This window comes from Aquila chrysaetos, chromosome 10 (genome assembly GCF_900496995.4).
Source record: "Aquila chrysaetos chrysaetos chromosome 10, bAquChr1.4, whole genome shotgun sequence".
NCBI classification, from domain to species: domain Eukaryota; kingdom Metazoa; phylum Chordata; class Aves; order Accipitriformes; family Accipitridae; genus Aquila; species Aquila chrysaetos.
This window is the reverse complement of record NC_044013.1, coordinates 42,985,000-43,006,251: the sequence shown is the minus strand read 5'-3', so window position 1 is coordinate 43,006,251 and position 21,252 is coordinate 42,985,000. Positions and strand designations below refer to the sequence as shown.

Genomic DNA, 21,252 nt, shown 5'->3' with positions numbered 1-21,252 from the left:
ACTTTTCTGTTGCCTTAGAAAGCAGACAGATTACTCCCACGCTGAATCACTCGGGTGGATTCACCACAGAGCCCAACCTTCAGCACCAGCAGCTCCAACGGTACCAAGCAAAGAAACAGTGCAAGATGGTTCTTATTAGGTCTGCTGTAAAGGTTCAAGGTAAGGAAAAAAAAAAAAACCCAAACCACAACAAAACCGAGGAAAACGCAGCACCGGGACAGGACCAGTAAGAGAGGGGGGGCTCCCCTCACGCACCCCATCACAGAACAAACAAGTGTCACTCGGCCTCCCCGCGGGGCAGAAAGCCTCCTGTGCTGCACCCCCATAACCACGCTGACTGCGGCAGCGCGAGACTCGGGGGGGCCGCTACCCAACGCCTGAAACAAATCCTGCTCCAAACGCGCCGCTCCACCGAAACTCTCTCAAGCGGCTCCCGCTCCAGGCGCGCTGTCTGCGGGGCGAGGGTTGCTGCAGCACTCGCACAGCGGAGGCTTCAGCGAGACCCAGCGCGAGCGAGACAGCAAAGCCTGCGAGCCATCGGCACCGACGTCGGCAAGAGGCAACGCATCTACGTTCCGCACGGCGCTGGAGACGACGCTCTCCCAGACCACGCGTGAACCAGCTTAAGAAACACGCACAAAGGTTTTTATAAAATCTCACTTCACCAAATTAACCAATAAAACCTCTGACTATTCTACCTGGAACCAATTGCCTTAAAAATGCTTCACATTACCTCAGGCAAGCACGATTTAAATTCAAATTAGATAAAAGAAAAAGCAGGTGTGGAGCAAAATCTGAAGGGTGAAACACCAATAGCTTTTTTCAAAATAGTTTTAATTCTTGCATCCAAGGAAACAAAAACACATCTAGTTTTATATGCATTTAATAGTTTACCAATTGGTACAATAAGATTTTTTTAATATGCAGAAAACATGAATAAATTTTGTTTTACACAGTCTGAGAGCAACAAATCTTACTGTAAAACACAGAGCAGTATTATATACATTCCTTTACTGATTTTTTTTTTTTTTTAAATTGTGTCAATAGCTTCAGTTAACTCCTACAGTCTGGGAACTGTTTTCTCCAATTGCAACCTCTAACATAGTTCTTATGAAAAAATTCAACGTTTGCCTTCATGTCAATGTCAGGATCAACTTCTAAAACTTGAAGATTTTGCTAACTTATCTTCAGAATGAACTTGGGGAAGCCTGAGGGATAGGTAGGACAAGAAAGCAGCTACTTACATGACACAGTGGAAAGATAAAAAGGCCAGTTAAATCCAGTTGTGACTTGTAAATCCAACTCAACCTTCCCCGCTCCTAACATGTTTATCCCTACCATTTTATGCACACATTCTTGCTAGAAGATTCTTGGGTTTGACTTTTTTAAATACACTGGACTTTATGTACAGCTGGACAGCAAATAACTCATTCTAAGTGCGTTTTTCCTTCACTCAACTCAGTATTTTTTTTTTTAATATTCAAATCATTAAAAGGATTATCAAGCCACCACTGTCTACAAAAACAAAGTATAATCTTTTTCTTTTAAATAGCTTTCACGTGAGTCAAAAGCTATTTAAGAGTGGTATTATCAGGCAGTTCACATAAAAACAGGAGGAGGCAAACAGGAGAAGCAGGGTACTGACAGTATAAGTAGACTGGGCTTGGTGAGTCTATAGCCAAAGCTTTCAAAATACTACAGTGCTCCACAGCCCTTGGACAACTTGCTAGCAACTAGATTTTTTTTTTCTTTTTAATTAGTGCCCCGGGCACATCATTGGTCACACCATACACAAAAGCAGGACGGTTTTTTTAATCTTCTAAAGTGCAAGATGCTATAAAACATCAACTTCCAGATTATGTCTAAACCACAATAAATGTTGCACTTTTTAGAATGCATCTAAGACTTCCTGGGCACATTACATTAGTGTGGCACTGGAATGTCTGTCTGGTTTTAAGCCAAAAAGTCTGTATTGTCTATTTGGTAACACAGTCTATATATAGTTAACTTTTAAGCGATGCCAATTTTAGTAAGGAAAGTGACAAAGCAGCAGTGAACCTCTTAAACCCTCTAATAAATTTGTTTTGTAATCCAAACCAGTAACCTCATTATTGTACTTATTATCACAGGAAAGGCACAGGATTAGCTGACAGAAAACATTGCAAACAGTGGAAAAAGTTCAACACAGTGTAGTATCACAGAGCGACACTGCAGGAAACCCTCACAAACCCAACTCCTGTGTTGTGGCTTTCACTTTTTTGTCTAAACAGGGCTTTAACTTTTGATCCATTCAGGACCATCCCTGAGATTATTCACTGCTTATTAAAGGAGAAGGTTGCAAATTGCATTGCAGAAGTACTTAGGAGAGTGTTTCACACAAGCAATTAAATGCTGCTTACATGACTTCAGTTAGTTGTTTGTCCTTGTAAATAGTTGTACGCTAAAGGGAAAAAAATGCAGTAGACAACTTCCACTTAATAGGTACCTTTAATTTCTCATTCATGTTTATGAATTATGTACATGAGTGTGGTTTACTTTATACTTAAATAAAGTTTATAGGACCTATCAGGAATTAAACAGATGTGTTACTTTACAGTTGCAGATGCACTGAGGAATTTTAAGATGCACTACTTGTGTATCTGGAATTCTCAAATAGGACAAAAAGCAGCAAATTTTTCCAGTCCAAGCAGCTAACAAACAAAAAAATACTTTTATTTGTGCATGCTTAACTGCAGAAACACACACTGAAAATTACATAAACCACTGGATTTAAGAGATTAGCCTGAATCTTAAACTGGCTCCAAAAAACCCCCACATCAGAACTCCATCTCCTCCACCCCTTCCCAGAGGCAAGTCTACACCAGGATCCAATGCTGAAATCCATCTCCTCCACACAGAAGAATGGATCCTTCTATGGGTGACTGTAGGAAATTAACCACCATACCCCTCACCATTTTAGTGTGTACACCCTCCAGCCGACCCTATGTTGGTCAAGGATTCTTATCTTTAAAAGGGACAGTTTTAAAAGCCATGTATTAAACAAAACAAATAAAATAAAGCACAAATTCACCTGTTAAAACATCAGACTGGTACTTCATTACATTGTAAATTTCAAAGTGGGTTTTTAAAAAGACCTGGTTAGTTTGATAAGTATTGTAATTCTTAGTTATCTACAATGGAATTTGTCATAAAAATGATTAAAATATTCATTTCTAATATTTCCATTCACTTCAGATCGAAATATGTAACGTTAGGGATATGCAGATTAAAAATTGTATACACCAAACAACATAAATACTAATAACCAAGCTGGGCTAGTTTTGCTGATAGGATTTGGTTTTGTTTTTAAATGTTTACTTGATAGCATCATTCCCACAGATGGACTTTGTTTTGTTGATGGTGTTTTGTTTTCCTTTTAGAAGCCCGTATCAATCTGTATTTGCCATTTTAATCTGATTCTCAAGGTATTTAGTGCTTTCTTTAAAGCATTTAAATACTGTATCCCAAGGTATTTTTCAATATGCAAACCACAGTACATTTTTATTCAAGCCACATTGTCTTGTCAAGGTAAGTATAACCTCATTTTCAAAAGGGTTTCCAAGGAGGCACTAAAGAAACCAAGAAACCTTTGTATACCCCAACCTCCTGCAAGCGAGTAAGAGGGAAGTGTACTTTGATACTGTTGTGTAATAGGAATTGCACATCTCTAACAAACATTGAAAGCAAACAGCAAGTTGTACCATGGCAGTCATTTGGGAGATTAAGCTCTATTGGAAATTAGATCACTAAATTCTAGTGGGATGGACAACTCCTCCTGGAAGTTCATCTAGCATTAAAAAAAAAAAAAAAAAAAAAACCAAAACAAAACCATTTAAACTTAGTTTAACAGCACAGCTTAACCATTGAATGACCAAATAAAAAATAAATACATTTATCACATCAGCTGCTACTAAGATTTGTTGTCTTATTTCAGGTTTACAGTTAATTATATAAATATACCAACCCTTGCGTGATAGGAGGCCAAAACAAGTGTATTCTGTTGATTTGGCAAATGTTTCATGACAAATATTCCAGAGTTTAATTAATTTCCATTAATTACATATAAGGTTCAGAAGATTCTGAATTGCAGCCTTATTATCTAGTATTCTTAGAGAAGATTTATTAAGCACACTTAAGTGATGTTACATAGATACACATTTCTGAAAGAGCCCTACAAAACTTTTCCCAAATGAGGTCACCAATTCAGGCACCAACAGACAGCAGAAAGAAAAACAGGTATAATTATCCGACATAGAACGACACTGTCAACTATTCAGTTAAGTGCCCTATTTCAATTATCCAACTTCTGCCTTCTTAGGTCTGATGTGACCAATGCCAGCCCATGTTCTTAAACCTATGGTACTTCTAGACAACGTATGTAAATTTACAGTATACAATTTGGATTCACCATGCATGAATACTTTGTGTGTAACATTTAATAAGCTCAATCTACATCCAGAATAATTTACATGAAAGGACAATATTTATTTAAACAGAGCTCAATGGGTAACCATGGTATCTGAGTGCATCCAGAGGAAAAAGGGGTCAAATGTGAATTCAATCAACGGCACTCCCACACTTTTACTGTTTGATCTACACTTCCAGTAACCACATACGGTGCCGTCTTGTGGAAATCTGCAAGGAAAGAAAAGCTTATGTTAAGAACAAATCCTAAACTTCAGTATTTTCCACTCTCACTGAATGTCATTACTTTTTCAAAAAAATTATACCAGCTCAAAGACTGTATTGCAAAGCTCATCATGCCTATAGTTCTGAAGGCAAATTCTCTCATGCTACAATTTTGTAAAGCATGAAAATCTACTTTCAGTTCAGTTATAAAGGAGCTTCCATGGAAAAGAAATCAAGATAAAGTTATAACAGAGAAGAGTCCAAAACATCTCAAACTGATAAAACCCTTGAATACTACCAGAAGACAGAACTTCATGTATTTACATAAGAGGTTTCAAGAATCAGAAGTCAAGAAACTTGGCTTTTTCTTTTTGCTGTAGACAATACAGGCTGTGAGCTAGTATTTATTAAAAAAAAAAAAGTGTACTGTTTCTCAGGAGATCCCAAAATATTTCATAGATACAAATCAATTTTGGACTGGGTCAGCAGGCAGTACTGGGAAGTTTAACCAAGAGGAATCAAAAAGCCCCATTGTGTAGACAAGGGCTCAGCAAAGCAATCTGTAAACTGAAGCAGCCACTTCCAAGGCTAGCCAATCCATGCTAATAGTTTAATGTTCTTCAACTCATAACTTTTATTTTCCCCTTTCTGATCAGCTGTCTTCAACAATCTAAGAGGAAAGTGAAGTCAGAAACCCTGCATTTTGATTAGACCTGCAAGTTTGATTAGGAAACCTTACTAGCCAATTCCAGGTTCACTGCTAACCTAACTTACACAGCTTTACTGAAGGAGCTATAAACTGCCAGAGGAATAGAGAGAAAAAAAAAAAAAAACAATAGAGAGGACTCCAGAGTAAAGCTAGCTTTGTTGAATACGGAGCATTTTGTTTTATTTTTGCCAGGGCAGGGGGGAACTATTATCTACCAAGATCTGGTAATACCAACCAGGAATGCCCAGGAATTCAAAGTATATTTTTTTTCTGACCATTTTGCTTTGCATTCCCCCCCCCCTTTTTTTTTTTTTTTGCTGGGCAAGCATTTGCAATACAGCACTCCCCAAATGCCTACACACTCAGCGGTGAAAGCTTCCAGAACACCCGGGCAGTTAACGCCTTTATCCAATGTGCAACACTAGCAAGAGAAGTGGAGAAATCCAGCACACTCAAAATTCGTATCTGTCCTTGTTTGATTAAAATACACATAGCACAAAACTTCACTAGAATCCAAAACAGGAATGTCTAGCTTGGTGCTCAACTTCAGCTGGTGACAATGTAGAAACTGTACCTCTGGCTCAGTACTTTGCAATAAGCACTGTAGGACAATACATACCCAAAGAGGTAACAAAGTGTTCGTGCGCATTGAGGGTTTTCATGCATCGTTTGTTCTTGAAGTCCCAGACACGTAGAGTCTTGTCATCAGCACAGCTCAAAATAAATTTTCCCCCAGAATGGAACAGAACGCCACGTACCCAGTTATCATGGCCCACCTTGTGCATAAGGAGAGATCAGTGAGCAGGTGCATGTTTTAAGGCTAAGCATTCTACAATTGATGCTATGGTAGAATGACTCCTTGCCCTGTTCCTGCAAGGATAGCCTTTAGCTTTCTAAAACCTATTAGAACTCAAAAATTTATCTTCAGTTTCTATTATTACATCTATATCAGCACTACCAACAATGTGAGTTCCTGTCCTTGAAGGCAAACAAACAGAAGTCCTCATGTGATCTACACTGATTCTGCTCCCCATCCCCAGCACCAACATCCAGTCCAGCCTGAATACAGGCTGGAAAACAGCAGTCCGTGGCCTGCGGGAAGACCCACACATTGGAAGAACACGACATTTTACAGAAGACTAAATTCAGATGATTATCAGCATTTCTGTAGACAAACAAAGCTACTCATCACAAAAACACCACCACAGTACTCCAGCATTTATAGTATGTATTTTGAGATTCTTAGTATTTCTTAGCAACAAAAAGATCTGAAATATAGAAGCCAATAAAACTGTGTATTTCCAGTGTTTGTCTTATTTCAATAACTCTGTCTTCTCTTGAAAACATAAACATGTAAGATAATTCATTCCATTAAGAATGGTTTTACATATGCAGCTATGACCACCAGAAAAACACCAATGAACTTACAAGTGTCATAAGGCACATGCCAGTGCTAATGTCCCACATCTTAATGGTTTTGTCTCTGGATCCAGACAGCAGAAAAGGCCCAGGCTTGCCACTCTTCTTAGTCTACAGAAAATTATGTTTTAAGTTATGGCATGTATAGGGCATGGGGCGAAAGAGGAGGGAGGAAGCAGATCACTTCTGAGTGCTATTTCTTAGTAGCAAAATTAGATCATATGACAGCTTACAGCTAATAAACATACAAAGCTGAGAGTCACAGGTATTTTGTTACTAACATGAGGAGAAATAAACAAAAAAATAGAAGGAATTCAACAATCTGTTAAAAGAAATGGTTGTACGTCCTGCTGAAGCACAAAGCCAAATAATACTTTGAATCTACACTTGCCTACTGCAAGAGATCCTCTTTACTTGAACTGTGTCTACTATTAAGAGTCAGACATCTCAGGACAAGAGTATGAAGTTCAGACATACCTCTGCGTTCTCATTCTTCATAAAAAGTAACGAAGCAAGTTTAAGAATTTTTGAGAAGTTCCTACTCTGAACTTGTTTCTATTTGTAATCATGCAAAGTATGAAAGAAAGACTTAGTTCTCAGAACTTGAAATGTTTCAACTGTGAAGTTAACATTAACTTGCTTCTCATTCAAAGCTAAGTACTGTAATGTGATGTACATAGTTGATCAGACCAGCAGAGGGCAGGGGAGACACCACTTCAGATAATTACCACTGCAAGAGGAAGTGAACCTTTGGAATTTAATTACTTTTAATTAAAAGATTATAAGGATCTTTTAAGGATGCAAGTAAAATTTGACTGAAATAATCTGTAAAATCCATCACTAGACAAGTCCCTGTCTTCAGTGTATCTACTTTTCCCCTTGGGTATTTCTGTCCTTTTTGAAGAAGAGGGCAAGGCAGAAATGCTTAGGGTTAACTAGAAATCAAGAGTTAATTTCTAGTTCATTTCTTCAACACCTTGTTATCCTTAGAAGGAAACTTTTGCTGACCTTTAGTAAGCCTTTCCTGAAGATTTAGAAACAGAGAAGATGTATCTGTGATCACACAAATGGGGATTTATTTTTGTTATAACTTTGTACACTAGGGCATGGCAGTCAAAGCTTAATTCCAGTGCAATACACCCGAGGCAGCTTCATTTCTGCATTCCTGACTTACTAGCTCCCCCACAACTTTCAATTGCTTAGCATCCTTATAATCTTCATGTTATGCCAGATAAACTACCTTCCACATTTCTTTGCTGAAATATGTGAAAGTGGTCCCACTCTCAACCTTCTCAGAAATAAGAGCATCTCTCCAAAGTTCGCTTTCATTAGTGCAAAGGTAGGGTCCTACTGTTAAAAAACACAAAAGCATTGATCCTATGAAGCCAAGATGGGGGATTAACAGAACACTAGGTATACTCAGCAAAAAATACTCATACACCTGCTATATCTGCCAAGCACTTTGAGAACAAAGCTTAGTTGTTCCCAATTACTATCCAGTAAGTTCTATTTAAAGCATAGTCAAAAATCTTACTGTATGTGCTTATTTAATAGCACTGGAAACATTACCTCTGATCCCGTAGCTTCTGATATGGTGGAGTACGAGCTCTCAGGAGCCCAGGAAATGCATTCTACCACGTGCTCATGTTCTCGGAGCTCAGCTTTGCATTCCTTTGTTGCTACCACCCAAACACGCACTGTCTGGTCATTAGAACAACTGGCAATTAAGGTGCCATCCTGGTTAGGCCGCACCATGCGCACCCATTCTCTGTGACCCGTGAAAGTCTTCACGCAGTAACTATTCAGAAAAGATAAATACAGTATGACTCAATTAACATTGCAATAAAACCACTACACATGCCTTTGAAATTTAAGGATGCTTGACCTGCTCTTAGAAGATAAAATATTTTAGCATGCACGTGTTCATCCTGGATGATGATGTACAAGGCCATAAAACAGTTCTTGTAAAGGAAGTTGACATGAGAAAGAAGTGACAGCTAAGAACTGGCAAATCTTTGTTAAGGTAGAAAGCAGGAAGCTTGGGGGGGACGGGGAATGAAGTTGACATAACAGCTTGCATTAAATAGGTATTTTAAGAACAAGTAGAGATCTACAGGTCATTCAGATAGCCTCCACCTAAAACTTTTAGCATTGATGAATGAAACAATAAGACAAAACCACCCCCCCCCCCCCAAAAAAAACCCCAAACCCAAACCAAAAGCAAAGGAGTCAAGAAACGTAACAGATTTCTCCTCCCTCCACTCATGCTCCCTTTAAACTTGTGGTTAACCACTGAATTTATATTCCTACCTGGTCCTGAGTTAGTGTTCTAGCCTCATAGCTCCCAGAAAGATAAAGTCAGTTAGTTTTAATTAGTCGGTACTAAAACCTAAACCCCTGTGCTTAATGATTTAAGGCAGAATCCTTAAGTGAATTACTCTAAAGGGCACTATACCATACCTCAATTCAAATTATGTTTACTGACATTCCAGATTTATGTGTCCCATTTCCTATAAATAGTGGCTTATGGTTGTTTTGTTTAGGGGCTGATGTTTAGCCAGAGGTGCACTTACCCTGTTTGGACTTCCCACATTTTGATAGTTTTATCCCTTGAGGCAGAAACTATATGATCTCCATTGGGCATGATGGCTACTGAAGAAACATTATGATCATGACCTAAAACCAAAATAAAACCTTTATTAAGTGGTACTGTAATAGTTTTTACAGAGCACACAGGACTTGCTATTCATTTGTCTTGGACAAGTAGCTACAGCAGTAGTGCATGTTTTATGGAACAGTCCAGACACTGAGCATCCTTTAAAATTGTTTCAAAAATTTCTTTAAGATGTTTTAAAAATCAGACACTCACCACTGCAAGCAACATGTCTGCACAGTTACAAAAGCTGGTAGTTTAGAAGAGAGAGCTGCTACAGTGACTGTCTTTAAAATTATCAGTTAGGTCCAATTACAGTATGCTGATGCACTATGCTGATCTTTAAAAAAGGAAAACAGGTCTTCAGTGAGAGGCATGCCAAACCTCACTGCAGAAGCTTAATGCTGAAAGACTGAATGTTTCCAGATATCTGATATTAGGTTTTATTAAAACACTGTACTGCATTGATTCAAGAACCAAGTAAGAACCAACTGTGTATACATGACAGCAACTTCTATTACTGTTGAGAGACCCGAGAGGAAGACGATCAATGCTGAGTCAGGAAAAACCATCCAGATCATTTCCTTAACACAGACTCCTTATGACCTTGTGTATGTGGTTTCAGCTCCTGACTTTACTCATCCCACAAGCAATGGGACATAAATATAAAGGGAGATAACACACTCTGTAAAGACTATTCATTTCCAGTATTACAAAAAAATTAGAACTTAAACTTCCCAAAGTGGCAAACATAGAATTAACCATTTTTAAATTTTAGTATTATCCAGAACAAGCTATTAGGTAGGGTTTTTTTTGACAAGTCCACTGTACAAGCTTGACTATAACAGTTTCATATAATTCATGCACTTGTCTTACTTTAAGCTCTGCAATTGTCCCTACTTAAATTGTCGGAATTAGAAATGAATCTTCTGAGATCAGCAGTTTAGAGTATATATAATTTCTCAACAGATTAGAGGCATTAAACAGCTTGCTTCCTTTCATCTGGAGATCTGAAGTTTTTTTTTCCCAAAAAGTTGTAGCCAGTAAGTTCACTAAGTTGCTTTTTTTCTTGTATTGGCAGCTACATTGCGTCTTGCAAGCCACGTACCTAGGATGTACAATTTCACAAATTTCACTTCCATTTTTTCCACTAAGAACTTAGAGCCCCTGGTGAACTCCTACTAAAAAGCAATCACACCAGTGATCAAGTATCTGAAGCATTAGAGAATACTAATTTCAGCACAAGTATGGTACTTTACAACTCCTCACTGAAAAGATTATTTATTCCTTTTTTACTTGAAATTGAGTTGAAGAGATGTAACTGGCAACACACATGAAGCTAGCTCACCCATGTGCATGTTACAACATCCAGTTCATAAAAATACGGCATGTGTGTTCATATAGAAATCTTTAAAGGCCAAAAAACCTCCCCTGTAGCACTACTTTATTTTCTTGCTATCAGCCAGACGCAGCATCTGTTCTTCCTCTACAATAGCGTTCTGTAGTGTTTAAAGAATTGTAAGCACAAAAGTCAACACCTTTCTGTTTTCTTTTGTATATATGTTTCTGTGTTTATTTTCGTCTCAAACATTCTCTATTCCTACTCACCACTTCTATAAGAAGATATTAAAAGTAACACAAGCAGCAGTATAAAAATGCTTTTACATCGAGACTATAAAATAAATAGTTGCTGTCAATATTAGAATCTTATAGTTGTGGTTGGTTTACTTTCCTATTTCTTCCTATGGCTTCTGAGCCTAATGCAAAGGGCATGTTCATTTGAAATCAGACAAATATGAAAGCAGAAGACTGCACAGTATGTACAGAACACCTTTCACACTAATCGCTTCCTTCCTGAAGCAGTACATCAGGGAAATACAGAGGTGAAGAAGGTATTTTTTACCGCTTTGAAGGCACAGTTTTATTGTCTAGTAAGCATTTAATTTTTAGCACTAAACACCTCTAACTGCCATGTCATTTCAATATCATTATGGGGTGCTTCCCACAGCATGATGCATAGCAGATTTGAGATGCTATTCCATTCCATAGACACTAAACATACACCTTATTTACAGAGCACTGAAAGCATCAAAATATCCCCCCTCTTTCTTTTGGACAATACTCTGGTTTATAACCCCTTTCCACATCAGCAGTTTTCCTGGATTAAAAAAAAAAAAAATCTCTTCACTTTACAGACTGCTAAAACAATTCCCTTTATACCTTACCATGCATAGTTCTGATGCATTCAAAGCCCTGGAAATCCCATAGCTTAATGGTCATATCAGCAGAACAGGAGGCCAATAGTTTGCCAGTGTGGTCAAAGGAAATATCTTGCACAGAGTCTGTATGCCCCTTAAGGGTTCGTTCAAAGTCTCCCGTCTCATAATCCCACACCTGACAAGTGAACAGAAAATCCGTTAACAGCAACCTATTACTCTTTGTATTCTCCAGCCTTACATTTGCACTCTGCAGGCCAGTCTGGCACCTTATTCAATAATTAATTGAGCAAGAGACAAAGAAAGACAGCCCTAAAAAGCCTAACAGTACAGAAAAATAAGCATTATTTTTAGATTATTTTGTTACTTATAAATTAACTGAATTCATGCATCTTGAAAACTGTTTTTCAGCTAACAAAGCATTATAAGCACAGCAGGAAAATAAGTTCCATTGTATTTAAAAGTCTTAACACCCAATATCCTTAAAAATAAAAGAAGATCAATTTAGAAAACATTGGACAGAACAAATCCACTTTGTACAGATTTTTTTTCTCCATCCCTTTCTATGCTAGTACCCTAACTCCAGCAATACAGCCCATTTTCAGTTGGTGGAGAAAGCATCATCTTTAACAATCCCCCCCGGCCCCTTTCCCAAGCTTTACTATGGCTTCAGAATTTACTTGCTGCTTCAGAACCAAATACCAAATATTCTGCATACTAAAGAGCAATATTCAGAATGCATTGGTTTAGGGATGATAATCCAAACCACTCTGAAGAGTTTGACATGCACACATTAGTAGATTACAGAATTTGTCAGAGATTAAATAAACATTTGCAGTTAATAACTGCAAGATAGCATGAAGTCCCCATTCTCACCTCCTAATTAAGTCAGTCTTCTATCACCTAACAGCAAACAAAAGCCTTTGAAACAAAACAGGGTCCAACAGATTTTATTGTGTCTGTCTCAAGCACAAAAAATTAGACATTTAATTTTAAATTATATCGTAAAAAAAAACCCAAACAAAAAAAACCACCACCAAAAAACACCCAACAACAAAAAGAATCCATCATCCCGATAGATTGCAATCATTGGGAATGCAACAGTCAAATTAAGCTACACAGCTTGACTTCAAAAATAAGGAAATTCATCCAGTGTATCCATAAGAGGGAGCAAAACCAAAGCTAATTAGGGTCCTCTATAACATGTAACAAACACAGAGCTGTCATGGTTTCAGCTGGCCCTATCTGCTTTAAGAAAAAACACCAGTTCTCTATGTTCAAGTCAACTGCAGAAACAAGAACAGGTTAAAGCTTTTAATGAACTAGATCTAGCTGACACTTTTTATTTTAATCTTCTCCAACAGGTAGCCACTATTAGAACAACTTGCATTTTTAAGCACATTGCTTAATATGCTACTCAACATTTTTCAGAGCAGCACCTTTTCCAAACAGTTTTCAAACCAGTGTGGAAGAGAACAATGACAAGTATCCTTTATTGGGGTAATTCCCTTAAATTGTGACATTCAAACAACAACAAAATGTACAATCATGTCTTTATTGGATGCTAAAATGAGAAACTACTTGCTCACTACAACAAATCTCTTCATGCCACTGTACATTATTGCAATAAAGGCCTATGAAGAATATTTAAAGTTACTGGAAGTCACAGGGACTTCATGGGACTTTCGTGTCCCATTTAGAATAAATGGGAAGAACTAATTTTCAGTTAATAATACAGCTGCATAACCACTTTAACTCAGCTTTAAAAGTAACTTCAGATGACTTGAGGCAACTGACTTCCTCCTCTTCATCACATCACTACTCTACACACTATGCCATTCCTCCTCTACTGAGCAGTCAAAATACATTCTCCCCGCACCAATCCTTTATCTATTTCTCCAGTCTCTTAATCCACATTAGCTTAATTATTTTTTCCTTAAGTCAAAGGATAGTAAAATACTCCTGAAGATATTAACTGGACCAGCATAAAACTAGGATTTGTAGATTACACAGGATATCATACTTGAAAGATCTGTCCCTACTGAAGCTAAAGCAGAGTCTGAAAAAATCTTCCATCAGTACAACACATGTCCAGCTTGAAGTACTGATGTTACATATTACACATCCTCTGACTTGCTTAATTTAATTTTCTGTAGCAAACACATACCTTTATTGTGGCATCCTCTGAAGCAGAGACCATAACACTGAAAACTGGATGGAAAATCACTCGAGTGACAGGACTCCTATGTCCACTCAATGCATACTTCTCTGGAGGACGAGGAATCCACTCTTTAGGGTCTCGTTTCTGACCAAGAGGTCCACCTGATGTAAATTCTTCCTTAGCTTCATTCAGCTTCGATTCTAATTCCATTACCTAAGTTTATGAATTTTAAAGAGACCACTCATTTCTAGTTTTATACAAGATCTAATTCACCTTCACTCATTAATAATCCAAATACCAATTGGCTCCCAAACACACAATAAAGCAAAGATTGCATGGATCCAAACTGATTACCAACATTCAATAGTGTTGGTATTTCTAAAAATCAAACCTAAATTAATCATTTATCCTTTATTCTTTAATAATTTAATCATTAATCATTTATTCTTCTCCAAGTTCCCAAATATTTTGACAGGAAAAAAAAGTTCTACAAAATCACATTCACTCAAATACTGCACAAATATGTTTGAGCTACTATTTTGACTAACTATTGAAGGAGGCTGTGTTAACAAAAAGGAATGCTACTACTGCAATAATTTTTTGTATCCCTGAGATGGCATGCATGTTAACCAACAGCAGAGAAACTGAAGGTGTAATAAAACCTTAGATATATTAACCTTCAAAATAGATAGGTCTTTATTGTTAGCACACAGATTTTTTTTTTTTTTTTTTTTTTGCTTTTAATATACTCTAGATCCATTGAAGCATTACTAAAAAGGTTTTGTACTGTCCACTTGCAGTAGAATCACTTGCGCTAATGCACTGGAGTTAATGGTTTCTTCCCTTTAACGTAATGGCCAAAGACAACTGGCAGCACAGGTTTTTACCTTTCTAAACCAGTCAACCCTTCTGGAGACAGCTATTCAATCTTTCCACTCACAAACTGCCTTAAGGCACCTCTTTTCCTTTCCAGCTTCAGAAACTGCACATGCAGTCCATAAACTGAAGTCAAGAAATTTTTATAAAGAAACTAAGAGGATGTCTCTGCTAGCACCAAGATAGACAAAACATTTTCTACAACACAGATTTAGCTATTTTCCTGACTCAAGTCCACAAAATTAATCTCCGAGGCATCATTTTCTAAACCCTGCATTTGTCTGACAAGGAAAACACGTAACATTCTGTTCAGTGATGAATGTCCGCTTTCAGTCATAACTTTCTACACAAGTAAATCCATCAGATCTCTACTTACCTTCTTTTGTAATCTTATAACAGATGTCCATTTTTTTTCCAGAAGACCAGCATACTTCTTATCTAACTCTTCATTCTGAGAAGGAGAAGCATTTCAATAAATTAATAAATTCTCGTTCTAAAGCCTGTAGAAGTATTTCAAAGGCAACATAAACAGCTCATTTTAATAAAAATCTCTTGACCACAAAAGGGGGATTCAAGAAAGACTACAATCAGTTTTACTAGTTAAACAATTTTAATAGCTAATTTTTAATAGCTACAATTTACATACACAGAAAACATTTTGAAATATAATTTTTAATTAAAAATACTGCAGCAGTACAGATTAATGATGCTGGATTCTGCAAATAAAATCCCCAAACTAGTGCTGAACTGTTCTCTGTGCTCTTTTCTATCTTCATTTCTTGAAAGCTTTAAGTGCTCTGCATATCTGAGAATGTTGTGTCACATTTTGTTACAGGATTCCCCCCATCCCTCTGCCCAAATAACTCTTACAAAAAACAACAGCAGACAGCATGCGCTGACTGCAAGGACCAAGACAGATAGAACTGGTGCTTAGTTTCTCAGACATAGCCTCCTTTTTCATATCTACCAAGTAGAGCATTAGGAACTAACGAACTCCTACCTTCAGAGTTAAGAGCGTGCTAGCACTATTACTTGTTAGCACAATGCACCTTTTCTCTCATGAAAGCACACACTGAAAGTGGCAGCCAGCTGTCAGAGTAGTGTTACATATACTCCATCTCACTTGAAAACCAGTTAGCACCAACTAACTCTGATTTTTTTTTTTTTAAACTTGGTTATAGTTAACGTCAAATTACCACCATAATACTGCATTACTTTGTGCCACCTTGTCAAAGACAAGCTTTAAGTCCACTCTCCCTGCATCTCCAGTAACTGAAGCAGAAAGCAGACTACTACACCTGCCCTACTGAACACCACCTCACATACTGGAGAAATCAACACTGATTTTGCAACTCTAATGAAACTTTAACAAAGAATAATTTTCTTCCGCTAAATATTTTTCTCCTTTGGGCTCTAAGGAATAGCTGAGGAGCAACAATGAACAGCTGATGTTATTGTAAAAGCCAGAGAATTACTCTCCTTTTTTTTTTTTGCCTCCCACCTATTAACACAAGAAAGAGTAAGAAAAGCAACACAGAAAAACAAACAACATCAGAGGCACAGAAGAGTAATTAAATGCTGCACACTTTCTTTCTTTCTATGTACAAAATGACAATCTCATACTAGAATAATACTAAATTAAATGGAGAATAACAAAGGCATGGGGAAAATAACAATACCATGGCTTACTCCATAAAAGCTCTGAGGACTGGCTACCTCAGAGACCAGATGTTAACCTACTACTTCAGGGGCATTTGTAAAAGCTGGAGTTATCTGCAGGAATAATCAATACAAAAAATGAAATCCCTCTTCGTACAGCTACACTTGAATCCTTCCAATTTATCTGCCTTTAACTTTTTTTTTGTCATTTTAGTATAGCCCCATCCAATTCAGATTTTCTTACAAGAAAGTCATGTGGAACTTCTAGCAACTGCATTTTCTATTTCCCTCAGGACCATGTAGCCTATTTAGATTGCCTTTTCAACCTTTGGGAAGAGAAGACTTAATTAGGTTGATAGATAAGGCAGATAAGGGAATGGTATTAGGATTTTCAATTACAAATGGTATTCCAATTTGTCATTTCTACTTATTTATTAGATACTAGAAGCAGATTGGAGAATTAAGTCAAACTTCATCCAAGCATTTTGGAAAAAGAATGATGCAAAATTTATAACAGAGAAAAGGCAAGGATTTATCAAAAGTCAGCACACAAGTTTACTACTCAATCCAGCTGTATCCAGAGAAACTTAAATTCAGATGAAATGCACACCTCATATGCTAATAAGTGGCAAGTTTAAAAATTATACCAAGAATCATCTGTTACAAAGGCAAATCAACAGAATTAAGTGGTAAGAAATTACTTAAGTCACTAGCATCCATACAGTCTAACAAAATAGAGTTGCTTACCAGAGCTGATCCACTTATATTAACTATTTAGGCTTGCCTTCCTACCATACAGTTAACCAACTGGTATGCAACAGTTTCAGGCAATGATTTAACTACTGACCCAATTCCAATCACAAAATAAGACTTCCACCATTTGCTCTGTATGATAAAGCAGAGGACAAAAGCAATTCTGCTTTGTCTTCCTGTTTCTTAAACATTACCATGTGAAGTCAGCCTCCAGAGCTGCATAGTCTTATACCATTTCAAGTCTGCTTACAAGAGAAGAGTCTTCAGTTTTCTAATTTTGGATTGCAGAAAGTTTATGCTTTTATGCAGAATTCCGTGATAAGAATAAGCACAGTTAAGGAAACGAGTTACAGGGAGGGGAGGAGGAGATGGACACAACAGCAGGAAACAAATGTGTTAAATTAAACACATTCTTCTGAATATTAAGCACAGGATAGTTCAGGTTGGAAAGCACCTCTTGAGATCATTAAGTCCAAACTCCCTGCTCAAAGCAAGGTCAGCTGAAGCAGACTGCCTAGGACTGTGTCCACTGAGGTTTTGAATATCTCTAGCAACAGAGACTCCACAACCTCTCTGGGCAACTTATTCCAGTGTTCAGTCACTCTCACAGTACAAAAAAATAGTTTTATATTATGTTCAGATGGAGTTTCCTGTGTTTCAATTTCTGCCCCCTGGCTCTTGCCCTGTCACTAGCAGCACTTAGGAAAGTAGCTCTGTCATCTCACACCCTCCGATCAGATATTTATAAACAACAATTAGATCCTCCTAAGCCTCTTCTTCTCCAGGCTAAACAGTGCCAGCTCACTCAGCCTCTCCCCATACGAGAGATGCTCTAGTCCTATATGGAGTTGCTGGAGTGAGTCCAGTGAAAGGCCGTATCTTTTTTTTTTTTAATACCATCTTCTGTCACCTTTCTTATACATTCACATTGCCTTTTGTTAGCTTTGTTTTCTAGCACCTTTCATTTTGAAGTATCTAGGCCCTCCTAGGACCCTTAAAAGGCCATTACTGGAAAAACTCAGCATTGTATAGATGAGTGGTAGCTAGACAAAAAAAATTAAAAAATTAAAAATATGCCTAAGTCATTAGTTGAAGACAAAGGTAAGAGTTTTGCTCAGAAATCGCCAAGTCATCCAATGATTTTTTTATTTTATGGCAAGGCAATAAGCTGTATGATTTTATCACCTCCAGTTCTAAAACTACATGAGCTGATAGGTAGATAATAGATATACATGTTCAGAATGGATGCAAATGCCATAAAATTATAAACTCTTTACTTAAAATATAGACGAAGAATCTCGTTTGAACTCACCACATCTAACTCAGCTTCCTTTTTAAAAACCGAATATGCCTCTTCATAGCCATTAGAACGAAGGTAATCTGCTATTGCTCGATTTCTAAAAAACAAAGAACAGTATCTTCAGCCACAACTCTGAATAAGAGTAGAACAATTGGTTTAGACATCTAAGTCTTCAATGCAGTACACCACCTAGGATTATTAGGTTTGTTAGAAGCCCAAGCAAATTTTATAAATACATTTGGCAAACAGATTTTGCTTCAAAATGTCAATAGCAGGATACACTTTCTATTTTAAGGTTTGGTGAAGAGGGCTTTTTTTTTTTTTCTTTTAAGTTATCAAACATTGAAGTAGTATGAGTATACTTATCAATCTGTATCGTACATAAAACCCACAGCATATAGAAAAGCGACAACCACATCTACATATTAAAGTTGTTGCTTTATCTTTGAAGGAAAACTATTTTGGGTAGAACAGTTTAGGGCACAAAATTTTACTTCATTTAAACTTGAATAAAATGCTCAGTTCAAGAGAACAAGTCTTAGCTTTGTTTTTCAGAATGACAAAATAACTTCTAGTTAGATTACAGGAAGGGACACTGGCTGTGACCAAAATGTACAGTGCTTAAATTTTACATCATTCTTCAAAATATTCCACACTTTGACACGAGACAATTACCAAATTAATCTGTCTGGAACCTCTCTCTCAAGATAACATGCATTTGTTTTCGAACTACTCAAAGTTTCAATATTATTCTAAGGCTTCAATAAGCAGTCAGCACCTTCTTTTTAAGAGAACAAGACTAAGGAAACACTGCATTTTCAAAATTTACTTCAAATGGGTATTTTCAAGTTACATAACAAAGAAAGTTTGCATAAGAGAAGTAAGCTCATCAGCCTCCAGAAGAAAGCCTAGTTTTGTTTTCTTATTATCACTTACTTTCTTGGGAAGGGATCTGTGTGTGTATACATACATATACAGGGAGGTGGGGAGAAAATACAGACATACCACAATATTTAATAAGCTGATACACAGATACTTTAAAAAAAATATCAGGTCAACTACACAAGGTATTCAAGAGAAAATTAATACCCTTTGGTAGCTGAAGAAAGAAGCAATAATGACTTTTTATTCTGAAAAGAATTTGCTTTTCACATGAAAATTCTTCCTGTGGCTTTCATCACATTCTTCTATCCTGCCTTTTACACATATACAATCTCTCCTCGGACATTCAACTCTAAATGTAACTCTGCATTCAAGCAGAAATTTCAAATTTCTCCCTGTAAACAACATATACTAAACCAAAGTACTGCCTCCTCATCAGACCTTTTAAAGTAGATCCTAAGTCTCTGGTCATTTCCCATTTCCATTCATAACAGTTCACTACTTCCATCTCCCCATTAACAGATGTATTCTTTGAAGTTTTTGCCAGGAAAAAACTTCAGAGAATCGCTTAAAAAAAAAAAAAAAAAAAAAAAGAAAGAAAAATCACAATCCTGAATGTTTAAACCCCAGAGCTTCTCCAACTCTGATTAACAGTTGTAAAAACCAAAATTTGAAGATAGCTTCTACTCTACTTTAAGAAGTAAAACAACTGTATTTAATTATATGAAACAGAAAAGTAAAATGCATACTATATTTAATACAAAGGGGGTTGAATCATTACTGGAGAAGTGAAGAAGCTGTATTAAAAAAAAGAGAGCTTACCACAGACAAGAGAGACACCAAGTGCTAAATGATACTTGGTCCATACTTTTAAAAGGAACAAAAAACCCCACAAACTCCATGTAAGTTTACGAAACTGGGTATCATGCAAGACATTGCCATGCTGATTGCTACCCACCACTCGCTCTTTCATGATTTATTACAGAAGAGAAAGCAAACTAAGGCATGGAACTTGACAGCCTATTCCTAGCCTTAAAATCTGGAAAGAATTCTGTATCTTAAATTGAATTAAGGTGGGGGTTTTTTGTGATTTTTTTTAATTATTATTTTATTTGTTTGGTTAGGTTTTGGTTTCTTTTCTTTTTCCCCTTTAAATATACCCTCCATTTTAAATACAATTTAAGGAGTCAAAGAAAGATTGTAATCACGATGTAGCATATTCTCATCAGAACCTTATCTACATTCAGGAATTAAATAGCAAAAGTGTCAGTATTTACTCAAGATAAAAGTAGAATTCACAAATTAGTTTGAAGCATATATTGCGATGTGCTTGCTGCTTACTGTAACGCATTCATAACCTTGTGACTGAAGTCAAAACAAAATAGATAATAAATTATAGCAAATTTAAGAATTCATTTTTTATGCCATTAATAACTTTGAAATTGTATTTTGACCATTTCACAATTCCATTATCAAATACCAGTGGTTGTATCAAAAGTAAGAGTACAGAGATCTAAACAACAATACATGGTACTTGATCAGCATGTGAGCAGAAACACTCTGAAAAATCTATTTAGAAGCAAAAGTTAATATTTAAAGTTTAAGGAAAATGCAACACAAAATTAAAAATAATGATTCCTTACAGTTCGTCTCGTTGCCTTTGTGACAGCACCATTGTGGCTGCGATGTCAGGTTAACGTGATTCAGCAGTGGTTGCCTCCTCAAGAACTAAAGTCTTAGGAACCCTGGATCCACAATTCAGTCTGCCACAGAGTGGCTTGAATCAAAGTATTTTTCACACGTGAAATCCAATAGGAAATCCGGAGGCATTCAACACAGAAGATTCAATCCATCTAGAAGGAAGAGAAAGAGACACCATTAATTTCCTTCAAACAAGCATTCAGTCCCTCTGGACTGACATGAAGATTTTTGTACTCAGATTGTGACACCACTCTA

General features: G+C 36.9%; 1 protein-coding gene and 1 long non-coding RNA gene across 3 annotated transcripts in view; both read right to left on the bottom strand.

Moving 5' to 3' along the window:
- Positions 1–867: 867 nt before the first annotated feature.
- PAFAH1B1 (platelet activating factor acetylhydrolase 1b regulatory subunit 1) overlaps positions 868–21,252 on the bottom strand; it is a 38,097-nt gene continuing 17,712 nt past the window's right edge. For both annotated transcript variants that reach the window (XM_030029142.1, XM_030029143.2), the window contains exons 2-11: positions 20,940–21,149; positions 18,427–18,511; positions 15,079–15,153; positions 13,833–14,039; positions 11,675–11,843; positions 9,370–9,472; positions 8,366–8,594; positions 6,806–6,907; positions 5,997–6,153; positions 868–4,674 (exon numbers count right to left, since the gene is read on the bottom strand). In XM_030029142.1, the coding sequence (XP_029885002.1) occupies positions 4,601–4,674; positions 5,997–6,153; positions 6,806–6,907; positions 8,366–8,594; positions 9,370–9,472; positions 11,675–11,843; positions 13,833–14,039; positions 15,079–15,153; positions 18,427–18,511; positions 20,940–20,971 (1,233 nt within the window). In that variant the 5' untranslated portion in view covers positions 20,972–21,149 and the 3' untranslated portion in view covers positions 868–4,600. The remainder of the gene's footprint in view (positions 4,675–5,996; positions 6,154–6,805; positions 6,908–8,365; positions 8,595–9,369; positions 9,473–11,674; positions 11,844–13,832; positions 14,040–15,078; positions 15,154–18,426; positions 18,512–20,939; positions 21,150–21,252) is intronic.
- LOC115347600 lies at positions 7,612–8,359 on the bottom strand. Its single transcript, XR_003925545.1, has 2 exons — positions 8,207–8,359; positions 7,612–8,003 (listed from the first exon to the last, which is right to left on the bottom strand). It is a non-coding gene; the product is annotated as an uncharacterized LOC115347600 (long non-coding RNA).